Source organism: Homarus americanus, unplaced genomic scaffold (assembly GCF_018991925.1).
Source record: "Homarus americanus isolate GMGI-L3 unplaced genomic scaffold, GMGI_Hamer_2.0 scaffold51859, whole genome shotgun sequence".
Classification (NCBI taxonomy): domain Eukaryota; kingdom Metazoa; phylum Arthropoda; class Malacostraca; order Decapoda; family Nephropidae; genus Homarus; species Homarus americanus.
This window is the reverse complement of record NW_024711292.1, coordinates 16,353,185-16,369,445: the sequence shown is the minus strand read 5'-3', so window position 1 is coordinate 16,369,445 and position 16,261 is coordinate 16,353,185. Positions and strand designations below refer to the sequence as shown.

Here is a 16,261-nt window from a genome sequence, read left to right as displayed (position 1 = left end):
ATGTCTGTACCGCGCTAGTAGAGTAACTAGAAGACCTCATTTATTGTCCTAGTAATGTCTAGCAACTCTCCCTGCCTAGCTAGCTAACTTCCCTCAGATCGGCTTCGGCCTGGCTACGACACGGAGACCTTGTGCTTGCTCCTGCTTCTGTATCGGTAGGCTATCCTGCCAAGTCTTGTACTACTTATGGAATATATCTACTGCTCGTGCCCTGGAGTTTAAAGAACCTTGTCTGGGATATACATCCCACCACACTCACCACTAGCCATCTCTAGTTCCCCGTCTTAATTGGCTGCTCTTCTTTCTCTCTCTTGGATTCATGTGGGCACTTAGTCTTGAAGTGTCCATTTTCTCCACACTTTCAACATCCTTTTTTCTCCACGTTCTTCTCTGTATTGCCCTTATCTCGCTTTCGTTTCCGCTTGTAACAGTCCACCTGTTTGTGCCCAATCTTTTCACAATGCCAGCAGGTTTCTTTAAATCTCTCTGTCTCTTGTACTTGACCCTTTCCTGCTTTAAAACCAGAGTTAGACTCCGTCCTGAAGCTTGGTAAACTTAACCTCATATAAGATTCAAACTCCAGGGCTCTAGCCAAAGTTTCCTGTAGAGTTGCAGGTTGGGTACTGCTTCACCTGAATCTTGAGCTGCGTGCTGACCAATTTGTCCACAAACTGGTCCCTCAACAGTACGGCTAACAGTTCAGGTGATGCTCCAGGCATACTTTCCAGGGTTTGAGCAGAGTTTCACTTCGATTACGGGTACGAGTGCGGAATCTGGCCCTGTAAACCTCATTTTGGTGCTTGGTTCTATATCTTCGTTCCAGTACCTTTACCAGTGACATGCAACTGCTTCGCTCTGCTCCCGTTAACTGGAGCTAATTGTAATGCGCACTGCTTGTCGTCCCACCCGTTTTGTTCAACTAGTAACTCAAATTGTGCTTGGTAGGTTTCCCAGGAGACCTTGCCATCAAATTCCTGTGGATTCTTCTTCTCTGACACTCTTGGATAATTCATCGCTTCATTTGCAGTTGTTCCTGAATTTTCACTTGCAGCTGAACATTTTCATGTTTCTGCTGTTCTCGTTGTTCTTGGAGTAAGTGTTTCTGTTCTTCTCGATGTGCGTGTAAGACTTGCATCAGATCAGCCATGGAAATCTGCCTTTCCCTGGCCTGATTTCTGGTCTGGACACCGTCACCTTCCATCTTGATTAATATCTCACTGCTAGGCTATCCCACTCCTGACACCAGTGTAACAACCCTCCTTTCGCCGCTTACCGAGCTTCCACCACTGGTTACAAGCGGCTAGGGTCGTATGTACAGAAGCAGTAGCTATCTCACAAGTGGTGTCGAATTACCACTGGCTGTCCCGCCAGTCTCCGGTAGTTTCCCGACGATCGGTATCAGTGTACAGACAAACAAAGGTAGGTAGATTTCCACCAGGTCACAGAAACACCTTTGTACACTGTAGTCCTCTTTAATAATCACTAATTCTCCACAACACTGTTCACAGGATAATGTGTTCACAGCTTGACTCCTCACTTCGAATATATACTGTAGTCGGCACACTACCAGTGTATAATTTCTTAGTCTTTTCACTATTATATTGCACACAACAATTCCAAAATACTTGCACAACAATTATCTTCAGTTGTCCTACTAGACTTGTACTTCACACTCTGAGCAGAAATGGTCAACTCACTCCAGGCTTGTACTTGTACTTGTTTTGGGGATTACTGGCCACTTCGCCTTTAGACTATTTCGGCCGAAGCTGTTTGTTTCCCGAGTCATTTTCTTTGGACTTCTTCCTTTTGTTCTTTTTACTTTTCAATTGCCATTATTCTTCTTGGTCGTGTTCTGGTATATTCTCGTAAACGTCTACAAACGGTGATGATTTTAATGTTACTAAATCGTTTTCTTCGGTCTTGTTTAATTCTGGCTTCTTTTCTGTGGTCTTTGTTGGGGTCTTGATTCTTCTTTTCTTCGGTCCTCACTACAAGAAGAGCCTCCATGTAGTTCAGTTTTTTCTTGCTTCGCAACTTAGCCACCCTACGCTCCTCCCTCCACTTGGGACACTACCGGTCGGAGGGTGAGTGAGGGCCACCACAAGCTGCGCATTTCTTGGCGGCCGCGAGCAGTTGGTGTGCTGGTGCCCGGGTGTCCCGCAACTGCAACAGACCTCCCGAGCTCGACACTGCCCTGCCAGATGGCCGTACCTCTGGCATTTGTAACACCTTGTTGATCTTCTTGCATACGGTCTTACTGGGATGTTCTCCAGTCCCAGCAATACGGTGCTTGGTAGAATCTTGGGGTAGCCAACCAGTGCAGTTACACTGGTCAGCTTCCGTACTATTGAGAGCTGGTCTCCGATCAGTTCGGCCAGTTCTTCTTATTCAAGGTGTTCTATCTCGGTGTGGGAGATGACTCACCAGCACCAAGTTGTCCTCCAGTCTACTCACTGCCACTTATATACCTCATCAGATGGTCCCAGAACACCCTAGCCTAATCCAGACAGGTCTGGGTTGTTCTAGTACGTTCTACTCTGATCAATGCTTCCAATAGGAAGTAAATCATAAAAAAAAAATGATGCAATACATTCTAGAAAATTTTTACATTAGTAATACATCAATATATATATACAAGAAAATCTCCCCAAACTTGCCAAACTAACTGCCGCTTGTGATAAAAAAAATAATCAAAACTCCTAGTTAACAAAATTTATAATACCAAATTATGCCTCGGCATAACACTATATGGTTGAAATATAAATTGAAATTCTTTATTGACAATAAAACTATTACATCAAAAGGGCATGGGCTTATAATAATTATTTTTACATCAATGAAATAGTTCATTTTGGCCTGAACACTGTACTACATTAAAAGAACATATAATGCAATCCTACACAAAATTAAATGTCATATCCTTGGAGCAAAATTTTTATACATTGCAAGAATTAATTTAATTTTTCCATTATTAATCATCCAACAAACTTGTTTATTTGAAGAATTTATCTCACTGTTCCTGTATGGTTGGATTTTTTCACATCCTAATACATAATGTTGTAGTTTATGAGCATCCCTAAGATGACACAGTTGACAAGGTTGACCCGCCCCTCCACTTATCTGCCCGTAATATTTGTATCCCAATCTTAGTCTCACTATAACAGTGTTAACAGATGGTAAGTTAGTCCCGTAAGTTACATTGGTGTTTTGTAAAACATACAAATAATGCTGAAAACTCTCGCTACATATGGCAATCACTTCTCTTCTTGCTTTTTCCCATTCCTCTCTTTTTTTTCTCCCTCTTTATCGTTCTAATACTTACAATGCTAACAATATCTATATTATATCTCTTCTGCAGTTTTTTTTGGACAATCTGTCAGCCATTTCATTTAAATGAATCCCCACATGTGATGGAATCCATACAAACTACACAGTACATTCCATTTCTTGCATTACTATGACCAGTCTTTTACAGTTATTAACAGTATGAAAGTTACATGGATTTTTACTCTGCAAAGCTCCTAATGCACTGTTACTATCAACAAAAATATATGTTTCTTTACAATTCTCTATAGCAACCTGGAGTCCTTCACACATTTCGTGTAGTTCAGCCAGCGTAGATGAGGTGTTGTTACAAATTCTTTTACAAATTGTTTCATCTGCATAACACTCATTGATAAAATATTCCCTTACAAAAACACCACATCCCGCTTGACCGTTACTTAATACTGATCCATCACAATATATATGTACAGTGTTTCGCCTGGGAAAACTATTTATTTTCTCTAAAAAGACATTTCGTAAATAACTGGGATACCAATCATCTTCTTTCCCCTCAAGCTGTATAAACCATCCTTAAAATAAGAATATCTGCGCCATTTCCCTTCCATGCCAAAGCTTTTAGAGGTTTTAAACGTCCTTTACATGCATTATCCAGGTATTGCATCTCACGTACTTTACTGTTGGACTTGTACCCAATGTGCATCCCAAGGTATTTGTAAACATCAACTTTTTCTAGCATTAAGCCATTAAAAATTAAATCCCCTTGTTCACAATTTCTTACCTGATATTCTACAACAAAGTGTACTCAATGCATCTATAGCCTCTTGCATGTTTCTCATACCTTTACACTGTAAAAGTATATTATGCGCATATATTACAACTTGTCTGTCTCCAGGAAATTCGTAGCGAGCCATTATGTTCATCAATATGTTAATAGGGCTGGGGCTAAGTACACCTCCCTGTGAAGTCCCCAACTCCATCTCTCTTTCTTCTGAGTACCAACCCTGAAACCATACTCTAGCCATTCTGTTACTCAAGTAATCCACAATCCATTTCAGTAACTTCCCAGAAACCCCTAAATTAATTAGTTCCCCAAGTATGACTTCTTTATTTTTCCTATCAAAAGCCCCTTTAAGTCTACAAAAGTCCTACATGTAGCCTCGGAGTTATTCAAACACATTACTTCTCCCTTTCATAAATTCATGTAAATTGGGCGCCAAAAGATTTTCCACTTTATACAACAACCTGTTTAATACTATTCCTTCCATAATTTTACTAAAACAAGAGGTCAAAGATATGGGACGAAAATTTCCATTGTTCTTTGGTATTGGTGCAATAACTGCTTTCTTCCTCTTAAGAGGGATACAACCTCCATTATGAGACATATTACACCAGTCTAAGGGGGCCCTTCTCTAATACCAGTGAGACAGTTAAGGATATCATGTTATTCCATCATCACCGGGTGCCGTAGACTTTCCCTTTTTAACCTCATATAATAACTCACCTCTCGTTATAGAAACACGTGTATCACCCTTCAGTGTACACTAACTTTGTACTAACTCACACCCAAGTCTACTCTTACTTTGTTACGAGTCCTGCGCACACACTGAGGTAATTCGCCAAAACTAGTAGTCCCAGCCCATTTCCTAAAAAGTTGACTGGCCCTGTGCCCTGTGGGTCAGCGTAGCTATTGCCCTTGCTTCGAACACTTCGCACTTTATTCACTTCCTTCCATGTCACCCAAGCTCTTGCCTTTAGCGATTCTCCCTAAAAAGTCTGCCCATTATTTATTCCGCACCTCTGCTTGATTTAACTATCATTTGCACTCCTTTCTCTTTACACTTTTCTAAGGAGTTTACTCCAGCCCTGAACCAATTTGTCATTAACATACATATTAAGTTTCCCATAATTCTGTATTTTGTTAACATATATAGTAATTTGTACTGCAAAATGATCACTAAACAAATCCCTAACTATGTCAATATTAGCTCTTATTCCACATGTATTAAAACATACTACATAATCTTCCTCCATGCATGTGGGTAGGCTCATGATTCCCCAATATTTCAATATCATCAAACTCCTCCAAGAAGTGTAACCATCTCCTTCCATTAACGTAAGTCTGTCCCATAGTACCCAGGACCTCGTGTCTAGCATTAATATCACCAACCAAAACACTAGCGTCATTAAATAGGCACTTAGGCATGTCATCAATATCCAAACTTTAAGGATGTTCTACAGTAGCTAAAACAACTATCTGTGCAGGTGGGGGTCGATATGCTCCGAAATTTTACAGCCCTCATTTACCAAAATTTATCGTCCATGGTCTCATATTGTTTCCCACAAAGTATGCACAGATAGTTGTTTTAACTACTTACATAGATGTAAACAATACATATAGACCTCCCTTGGACGTAGATTTTAACACACAAACTTTCAACACCATTCTGCTTGTCAGCTATTACCAATTCAACTGGTACATTTTTCCGAACATTAGTTAACAGACCTCTTGTATTATTTCTATTATTAGCTGGTAAACAGAAACATTGATAATCACGTAAATTCATCAAATTACCATCCTCCGTGCCCGTCTCTTTTAAGGCTATAACATCCACCTTTTACAAAAGTGCATAAGCACGCACATCTGTGCCCCGGGACGTCAGCTATTTACATTCCATAAAAGTATACTTAAACTAGTGTCCTCCATTTTTCCTTTTAACAACAGAAACTAACCTTATTCTCTCATTCACAAACTGTTAATTTACTTCTTTCACTCGAGCTAATACCTTATCATGTAATACTTCTGGTATGTCGCCCCACTTGCTGGTTATCTCTTCCCTTATGTCCATCATTTCCGGTCCCCCAAAGCAAAGATGGTTTGTCAAATTTTATTACTGTATTATTTTCAACCTTCTTTCCTCTAATTCAAAATCCACATTTCTTTGTAAACAAAAAATGGGCAATTATCTTCTGGTTGTCCTCTACCTTTTTTTCTAAACATCTGAATTTCTTGCCTGAGTTGAACTACTACATCATACACATCACCAGACTTGTCAATTACCTTATCCTCTGGAACAACTTTCGGTGCAGCTCCTGCACCATTTCCTGTTACCTTCAACGTGTCACTCTGTTCTATCCTCTTCTTCCACACGTTCTCAGTTGAAGGTAGAGTTGTGTCACCTGCAACTCCTCGTCCTTTTTCCTTTTCTCGCTGTTGCACTTCCCCCATGCTCTATCACCGTGCACCACGCATCTGTGGCTTCTTATTGTAAATTGAGGAACCTGCATTATGCGCTCCGTCAACAAGTGCAACAGCACGGCACAACATGTTGCCCAGACTTTATTTTATTTCCAAATTCTATTGAATTATTATTTTTTTCCACTGTAACGACACCGACATTCAGTTTGACATTTCCAGGCCATATGGCTCCACCTGCTGCATTTGTAACACAGAACAGGTTGTTCAATAAACTTTGCAATTCTCCTATATCCTATTCCAGAATTGAATATCTTCTCCGGAACGTCTCCCTTCATCAAGACTACCACTTGGTTCCTCTTCTCATCATGGATTTCTCGTCGCTTTGCCCATACGAATCGAGTATCGTCAAGTAGAAAATCAGGATCCAGTATAACCGGGTACATGAACACGATCACCTTGGTGTGTTGTTCTGTGTCCTGAGGCATCGTCATAATCACCTCCTTAAATCCTGTCGTCGTCAAAAACTTTACCGTCTCATCCCCAGCTACAGTCAGATAGGAATTATTTCGACCTTCCTTAAGCAGGGGTTCAAACTTTTATGCTCTCTTCCCAGTGTAGCAGCCCCCAGCAATCGCTCATAAAATGACATCAGTAAATCACTTGGAAAGTTCAACCTCCTCCTACCTGAGCTGTTTCCACCAACAGGGTTGCTCGGCACATTGGTACTTTCACGATGAACCGTTCGACTAACCTGCTCTGTTTTATTCCCAGTTGAATTCTTTCTGCTTTCTTCTGTGTGTCGTCCTCTTCCTCCTATCATTCATGATCTCATCACTATCACTTCCTTCTTTTTCTTATCCAACTCTCGCCTCCTCTTCTTTCTTTCTTACTAATCTACTTGAAAACTGTCTGTCACCTACATTGTTGTTGGCGGGGCGCCGGTGATAGAAGCGGTACCGCTCTTGCCTTGCAAGCTACATGTCACGGGTTTGATTCCCGGGCAGATGGACACACTTCCTAGCCTCCTTGGTCCCTGTTCACCTAGCAGTAAATTAGGTACCTGTTGTAAATCGAAAAGTTGCGAATTCGTATTCAGGGAAAGTTGTTGAAGCTTCCAATAACTTGCTGACAAAAAACGATTGACTCTTCAGGCTTCTACGCCCTTGACCCTTCAGGCTTCTACGCCCTTAACTCATGAGACATAAAGGCAAGCATGAACTTAGCATGCTTCCCTGTTGGGCGCTGTAAACGCTTCTGCGCTTCACCTTACACAGGATGTAGGGGGGTGCCCAATAAAAAAAAAGAAAGAAAGAAATTGTTGTTGGCCGCGGATCATCTGCTTACGAATGGCTACTTGAAGGCCGCAGGTCGTCTTCTAAGCTGTTCAGAAGTGCAATCTTTTCTTCTCTAACCAAAGCCTTCACAAGTTTCTGCCCACCACTTGCCCCAGGCATGGTGCAAAGCTTATGCAGCCAGTGAAAATTAGCAGTGTAGTCGCAGAGCACAAGGCTTACACGTCCGACCAATACGGCCAGCGTTCAGAGAATGCGACACTATATGGTGGTTTTCAAAAATAATTTCTTAAAAAAAATATTTAAACTTTTGGAATGAATGAGTCGAAGCATTAACAAAAGCTTCGAGTCATCCAATATGGTCAGTAAGATGGCCCAGTGTGGTGACGTTTGGCAGTCCTCATCACACTTGTGTGCTTTGACAATATCTACAGTACCGGAAAGCATTATGGCTTTCTGCTTTATTACATATAATATATAAATAACAGAAAGGAATAAATATAACATCTTACACAAAAGATACACTAGTAAGATTTACATAATTCTCCAAAATAACAAAAACACTATAAATACCAGAATAAAAACATAAAAAAATCAATTACTGAGTGTCGTAACAATACAGCCTCAAAGGTGATTATAATTAAATAAATATAATGATAAATTGAGAAAAAGTAGACCGGAAGGCAATACATTCTACCTTCTGACAGACTTGCAATGGACTAATCATTATCCGCCAGGCCACAGATCATATTAAAATTATTTTCTACCAATTAAATGAACACAGAATTAGTGTTACTGGTAACACTGTTTATGAGATCTACATGTTACTAAGAAATTATAAAAATATACGAGTATGACGGCCAAAAAATCCGACGGACCTGTAAATCTTAAGCCATGGACCAGCACCGGTCCACGGACCATAGATTGGGAACCATTGACCCATGATCTGCACTCATAGCACATTGGTTTTATACTGGGCTGTAGTGAAAGGTGATTGATCAGTGGTGATAGGATGGGGTTAGAGAAGCTGTTGTACACGGACTTGGCTAGCGGCTAGAAATATTTGTTATTATTAGGTTCAGAGTGTTGGGAATGTGTTTTGTACTGAAGGATAGTTTTTCTGTTTGTTTAACGTGGCGCCGAAAATGACCATGTCAACCCTTCTTGAACTTTCTGTAATATTTGTTCCACTCCACACCATTGAGAGAGAGAGAATTGAAAATAATAATAAGATGCACTTGTCATCGACTTTTAATATTTACTTATATCGTACTGTACTGTACAGTCGCAGACAAAAGTTCTCTCCAGCTCCCATCCATAATCTGACTTCGAAACATTTGAGGTTCGAACAACGAAGCAGTAGAAAGAAGTGCCTTTTTGATCCAACAGATGTCGCACCTGGATGTTTTTACGGGAGGTAAGGGGGGCTGGAAACGAGAGGTAAGGGGGGAGGGAAATGGGAGGAAGGTTGGAAGGCGAATGGCATAATGAAATCTCCATCGACTGATTACACCTCTTAAGATGTTCTACAATAATGTATCAACAAAACTTTTATATACACGGTAAAGGATTATATGAATAAATACTAGGAGGTTCCAGGAGCAACAGTGGTATTGTTGATAGTATAATGAATACTATAAAAATAGTGTGTTCACTCAAAATTTGTAAATGAGGTCTAGAACCGTTTGTAACAAGATAGTTGATTGGCTGACTGGAAGACATGCAAAACATCATTCAACCTAGCCTTAGTATTTAATTTATTTTAATTGTATTCTGTAATTTCAAGGAAAAATAACTGTTCGGTGCTGATCTTTGATAATTTCCACGCCCGGGGAATAATTAAATTTTGAAACACACTGGTAACTAAGTATAGAGAATAACTTGAAGTATTTTTAATTATCTAAATCCACTTTAGAATTTAATTCCACTCATAAAATTTTATTTCTTGTTGGCTAAAAGATTTATATAAGTTTTTAAACTACCATTCCTACTACCGGGTATATTGCTGTTCTTGTCACATTACCTTTCTTCTCTTCCTCTTCACCTTCCTCTCATTAATAATCACGATTTTATTTTTTTTATTTTCCCGTTAATATACCTGTATATTAACAGCAATAAATATTTACAATTTGAGATGATTATAATTATTTATTAATGTCAAGGATAATTTCTACAGTACTGCAAGAAAGCAACATCTCCGTTTAAATTCCCACAACTTGCGTTCAGGATTGTATTGCTAAATCTCAAATATTAATTCTGAGTAGTGAAATCCAAATTATTTGATGTTGCAATAATAATTACATTTATTTTATGAGTAAAGAGGGTTAATGCTAATTTGTTTTATTTTATTGATACTTGGATGGTCTTCTCGACATGACGACAGGGAAATTTAACGCTTTATAAACTGTCTGCAAGTTGGTGAGGAGCGCCAGAGTTACTGGTGTCACCCAGACACCTAGATAACCGAGATGGTCGCTATGTTGTTGATCATGTTCATGTTTCCTTTATGGTATATATAAAACCAGTGCATTTCATTCCACATGTTAATTTCTGTTTCCCCAGGTGAGGAAATAATTATTAGAAATCAAGACAGCTGTTATCCCTTAAAATATCAAAATAAAATAAGATATAATTATTAAATACTAAGAACTGTATATTAACCCTATATGCATGTCCGTCCGCCAACCAATCAGGTGCCTTGCTATTGCAACCTATCCTAGGGCAAATGTGCAAAGTTCGGGTGAACAGACTGTGGTAAATCCATATTAGTGTTTGTTTTAGAGTAGAGTTATAATTATATTTACTCCTTTTTGTGACAACCATTTTCCACTTGTTAATAATCGTCCAGTTGACTAAACCTTATACCGAAAAAAATATGTTTTTGTCTTTTATATAATATTGTTTAAAGATTTTTCCTCCCACCAAAATTAACATTATTGAAATTAATTTTTTGTATGTAATGCATGGCATTATAAACATACAGTACAAAGTTTGTCAAGAGTTGACAGAAGAATAATTCTCAATTGCTGGTTATGTTTTCAAACAGTATGTATAATGTAGGAGAGTTGGAAAAGGAATCATAGAATTAGCAAAATATTACTAAATTATTTTATTGAAGCATTGTCAATGCTCAGAACAAACAATACAAAACTTAACATCGATTTTGGGTAAATGTGCGGGATGCATTTACGATTGAAGATATTAAATAGATATTTATTTCTACATTAACAGCATTTTAAACAAAACACTACACATGTTCAGAGAGAGTTAATTATAAGCAATTAATTTACATATACAGTATATGCACTGCTATCCCGGTTACATGAAAAATTTTTTATGCTAATGAAGTGATTATGGACTTTCTCTTCAAAACGAGTCCAGCCTCGCTGAGCGTCAGTCACTTCATTAATTCCCCAGTAGGCAGACATTCCACTCAATTTTAGGCAGATGTCAGGGACGCTGCCTCACTGATCTGGCCACACACCTCCCTGCTTCCTTTCACATTGTCGTCGGAATCTAACTTCATCTCCCACGTCCCACCCCGCGACACATGATGGCCCATACCCTGAGCGGGGTTCATATCACAACCATTGGACGGTCAGTCGACGACTTCCACTTCCGGGTGCTGGAATAAACCAGTCCTTCACCACATTGTCTTGTACGAGTGTAATAGGTGACGCGAGTACTGCCATGGTTTTCACTGACGGTAAAAATACCTCTTCTAAATCTCTACTGTAATTTTTGGCCTGTGAACATTCTCTCAAATCTCACCAGCTTCGCAGGCCCAAACCCCCACATCCAGTCCCCAAATTTAATGTCATTCTACCATTCCTGGCTTTCTGGATGTGTTGAGCAACATAGCGAATGCTGACTCTATCTCCAGCACATTCTAGCTCCCCTAGTTCAACTGATGAGAAACACTCATCCGTAAATATAATGGACTTCCCTGAAACTTGGGTCTGTTGCATGGTACTGGAGAGCAAAACCAAGTCTAGATTCCTTTGTCCCTGAATAATCATTCTTTCTTTGCCGTCGTGGTTCGCGGGTGGCAAGGAAGCTGCAGTTTCCGGAGTGACCTGAACTGCAGACATATTATGATGCTCCTGTATGGTGTCCGGTACACGAGCGACAGTTTTCACGTGTGGTACCTCGTCGTCTTCACAAATAAGGTTTGATTTAAGAGAACCCCTCCTCCTGCCACCGTTAAATTCATTTGTTGATGGTCCCAGGAGACACTCATCATAGGCAATTTCGCGGTTGGTTTCCACTCTCCCACATTCCGATGATTCAACCCCTGCAACAATTATATCCTGTGTTTGCACGCCTCCCAGACGGATAGTAATGAAGAAGTTTACAATATGACTTCTTTTCACGTGTGATTATAGTGATACTAGATTAATGTATGAGTATTAGCTAGAATCTATTTTGTTCTGAAGTTCGAAAACCTCTGTAAATATTTACATTAGTCGTCATTTACATTTACATTTATTTACAAATGGCAGCGAGGCGTGCAAACAAAAAGGATATAATTGCTACCAGTTGCGTCATTAAATTCTCACTTTCTTCTTTATAGCCTATACTATATATTTCCATTAACACCTCACTACCTCACTACCCACACTGACCACTCACGTGTCCTCTACTCCTCACACGAGACGAAGGTCCCAGACAGACCGAAATGTTGTCATGTTTACAAGAGTTCATTTAAAATGTGGGTATAATTCATGTACTTCTAAATTATAGCACTGTGCATTAAAACACACGATTGAAACAACTTAGTCACGTCTACTTGTTGTAAGTTAACAGACTCACAAGCAACGCCCATGATCCTTTAATAACAACTATTATATATACAGGGTATAACTAAATTGCTTAAATATTTTGAATATTCGCTGTTTTGGTAGTAGTGAAAATCATTATGTAATCTGAACTAATTACTGCTGATGTGGATATCGGGAATGCGCCACAGGTTTGTAGTCTGGGTGCCACCTCATCTCTTGTTGGTGGCACCTTCCCCCTCCAATAATGTATCACCCAACATTGAGTCACGACCATGCCGCCGTCTAGTTTGTAATTACACCCATAAACCCATTTACTGTGTAATATGATCTTTGACGTGTATATAAGATTTTTGTTGATATATTCTTTATCTTTATTTTTATAAACCATCTCCATCACTACCTTAATGCTATCAGTACAAGGGAATTTCTGTCATTCTAAATTCTCTACTCCAGTTCAGGTGCGACATCTGTTGGGTCAAAGAGGCATTTATTTCTATTGCTTAGTTGTTCGAACCTCAGAGCTTTCGTAGTCACATTGTTGTTGGGAGCGGGAGAGAACTTTTGTCCGGGACTGTACATATATTTAAGGATTTAGTTGATAACATCACCTTCCAAAACTGAGCTAATTGAACCAGCTTTTAATATCAAAATTTTTTTTTTTCTTTATGATCAGGTGCTGTTGGACTCACTACTGAAGCCTGAAGAAGTGGTAGAACCTGACGAGGACTTGGACGACGCGGAGGGCGAGCTGCACAACTTAGGTAAGTTAATAGATAAAACATGACAATACTAGTAACAAGATGTCTACACCCAGTCATCATACCTCCCGCTTTGAAGGTTGATCTCCAGGAAAAACAAATCCCTATCGGAATCCAGCAAGGCAAAAAAAAAATTCCATGGTCAACATTTCAAATTGAAATAGCATACCGTAAGGCATCAAAATCTTCTTGACAAGATAGTTAACAACTCCTTGATTATTGTACTGTTTGTATCAATTCAATTTTCAATTTCAATAGTTTATTCCTTGGGAGAAGCGGGATCCTAGTGCTGTCACTAGGTACCCCTGTACAATAACACCAGAAGCATCTGGTAAGTGTCACAAGTATATACAGGATAAATATTATAAAGGTGCTTACTAAAGCCTAAGGAAGGAAGGATATTCCTTTAACACATTATCAATATTATTTACATAATATCTGGCCAGTATGGGAAGGATCATCGTGTCTCCGTCAGGGGGTCAGTTTGTATCATTCTCTCTCCTACTGTGGTGAGGGATAATCACCATAAATTTTTGTTTTGTGAGGGATGTCATCGCTGTCTTAAGGAAGAAGAAAAATAAAGCCTCGAAGTCGATTGTCTGTTGGATGAAATAATTTTATTTTATTCTTAAATTCTCCCGTGGACTTGTTGCACTTCAGAAAGATTAGAAGACAACTGCTACTCTTGGTGCCTGTCTGCCATTTTAGTTACAATAGCAGTTCAGTATGTGATTTTATGAGTTACAAACTGATGGTGACTGACAAACACACTATTGCACCATTGTATTGATTTGAATACACGTGCTGTACTATTATTTTCATCTTGCTCCGTTAAATATACTAATTATTCAGTGTTGATATTCAGTTATTCTTCACAAACCAGTGAATTTTTCTGGTTTTGATTTTCAGTCTCCAGCTTTTGTCAGTACTGTACTGTATAATTCACATTTTTATCCAAACTTTTCTCCTCTGTCATGTGCAGCATTTACAGATATCTGGGTTCCTTGTTCCAGTACACTCTTATTTGGTTTAACTTTTCGAATGTTTGTCATATCTTTATTTAGTGGAGTATTGTCTTTATCTAGTGGAGTATTGTCTTTATCTAGTGGAGTACTGTCCTTATCTAGTGGAGTATTGTCTTTATCTAGTGGAGTATTGTCTTTATCTAGTGGAGTATTGTCTTTATCTAGTGGAGTATTGTCTTTATCTAGTGGAGTATTGTCTTTATCTAGTGGAGTATTGTCTTTATCTAGTGGAGTACTGTCCTTATCTAGTGGAGAAATGTCTTTATCTAGTGGAGCATTATCTTTATCGGGTGGAGTATTGTCTTTATCTAGTGGAGTATTGTCTTTATCTAGTGGAGTATTGTCTTTATCTAGTGGAGTATTGTCTTTATCTAGTGGAGTACTGTCCTTATCTAGTGGAGAAATGTCTTTATCTAGTGGAGCATTATCTTTATCGGGTGAGTATTGTCTTTATCTAGTGGAGTATTGTCTTTATCTAGTGGAGTATTGTCTTTATCTAGTGGAGTATTGTCTTTATCTAGTGGAGTATTGTCTTTATCTAGTGGAGTATTGTCTTTATCTAGTGGAGTATTGTCTTTATCTAGTGGAGTATTGTCTTTATCTAGTGGAGTATTGTCTTTATCTAGTGGAGTATTGTCTTTATCTAGTGGAGTATTGTCTTTATCTAGTGGAGTACTGTCCTTATCTAGTGGAGAAATGTCTTTATCTAGTGGAGCATTATCTTTATCGGGTGAGTATTGTCTTTATCTAGTGGAGTATTGTCTTTATCTAGTGGAGTATTGTCTTTATCTAGTGGAGTATTGTCTTTATCTAGTGAGTATTGTCTTTATCTAGTGGAGTACTGTCCTTATCTAGTGGAGAAATGTCTTTATCTAGTGGAGCATTATCTTTATCGGGTGGAGTATTGTCTTTATCTAGTGGAGTATTGTCTTTTATCTAGTGGAGTATTGTCTTTATCTAGTGGAGTATTGTCTTTATCTAGTGGAGTACTGTCTTTATCTAGTGGAGAAATGTCTTTATCTAGTGGACATTATCTTTATCGGGTGGAGTATTGTCTTTATTTAGTGGAGTATTGTCTTTATCTAGTGGAGTATTGTCTTTATCTAGTGGAGTACTGTCCTTATCTAGTGGAGTACTGTCCTTATCTAGTGGAGAAATGTCTTTATCTAGTGGAGCATTATCTTTATCGGGTGGAGTATTGTCTTTATCTAGTGGAGAAATGTCTTTATCTAGTGGAGTATTGTGTGTCTTTATCAAGTGTAAAGTTGTGTGCCTGTATCAAGTGGAGTATTGCGTGCCTTTATCAAGTGGAGTATTGTCTTAATGTTGTGGAGTATTGTGTGCCGTTATCTGGTGCATTATTGTCTTTAGGTAGTGAGTATTGCGTGCCTTTGTCTAGTGGACTATTGTCTTAATGTAGGAGTATTGTGTGCCGTTATCTGGTGCATTATTGTCTTTATGTAGTGAGTATTGCGTGTCTATGTCTAGTGGAGTATTGTCTTAATGTAGGAGTATTGTGTGCCGTTATCTGGTGCATTATTGTCTTTATGTAGTGGAGTATTGCGTGCCTTTATCTAGTGGAGTATTGTCTTAATGTAGTGGAGTATTGTGTGCCGTTATCTGGTGCATTATTGTCTTTATGTAGTGAGTATTGCATGTCTATGTCTAGTGGAGTATTGTCTTAATGTAGTGGAGTATTGTGTGCCGTTATCTGGTGCATTATTGTCTTTATGTAGTGAGTATTGCGTGTCTATGTCTAGTGGAGTATTGTCTTAATGTAGTGGAGTATTGTGTGCCGTTATCTGGTGCATTATTGTCTTTATGTAGTGGAGTATTGCATGCCTTTATCTAGTGGAGTATTGTCTTAATGTAGTGGAGTATTGTGTGCCGTTATCTGGTGCATTATTGTCTTTATGTAGTGGAG

General features: G+C 38.9%; 1 protein-coding gene across 1 annotated transcript in view; it reads left to right on the top strand.

The window, feature by feature from the left end:
* The window catches only part of LOC121853365 (thioredoxin domain-containing protein 6-like), a 464,042-nt gene that overhangs the window by 113,987 nt on the left and 333,794 nt on the right, over nucleotides 1-16,261 (top strand). Inside the window, exon 4 of the mRNA XM_042347463.1 lies at nucleotides 13,228-13,315. Coding sequence (XP_042203397.1) covers nucleotides 13,228-13,315 — 88 coding nt within the window. The remainder of the gene's footprint in view (nucleotides 1-13,227; nucleotides 13,316-16,261) is intronic.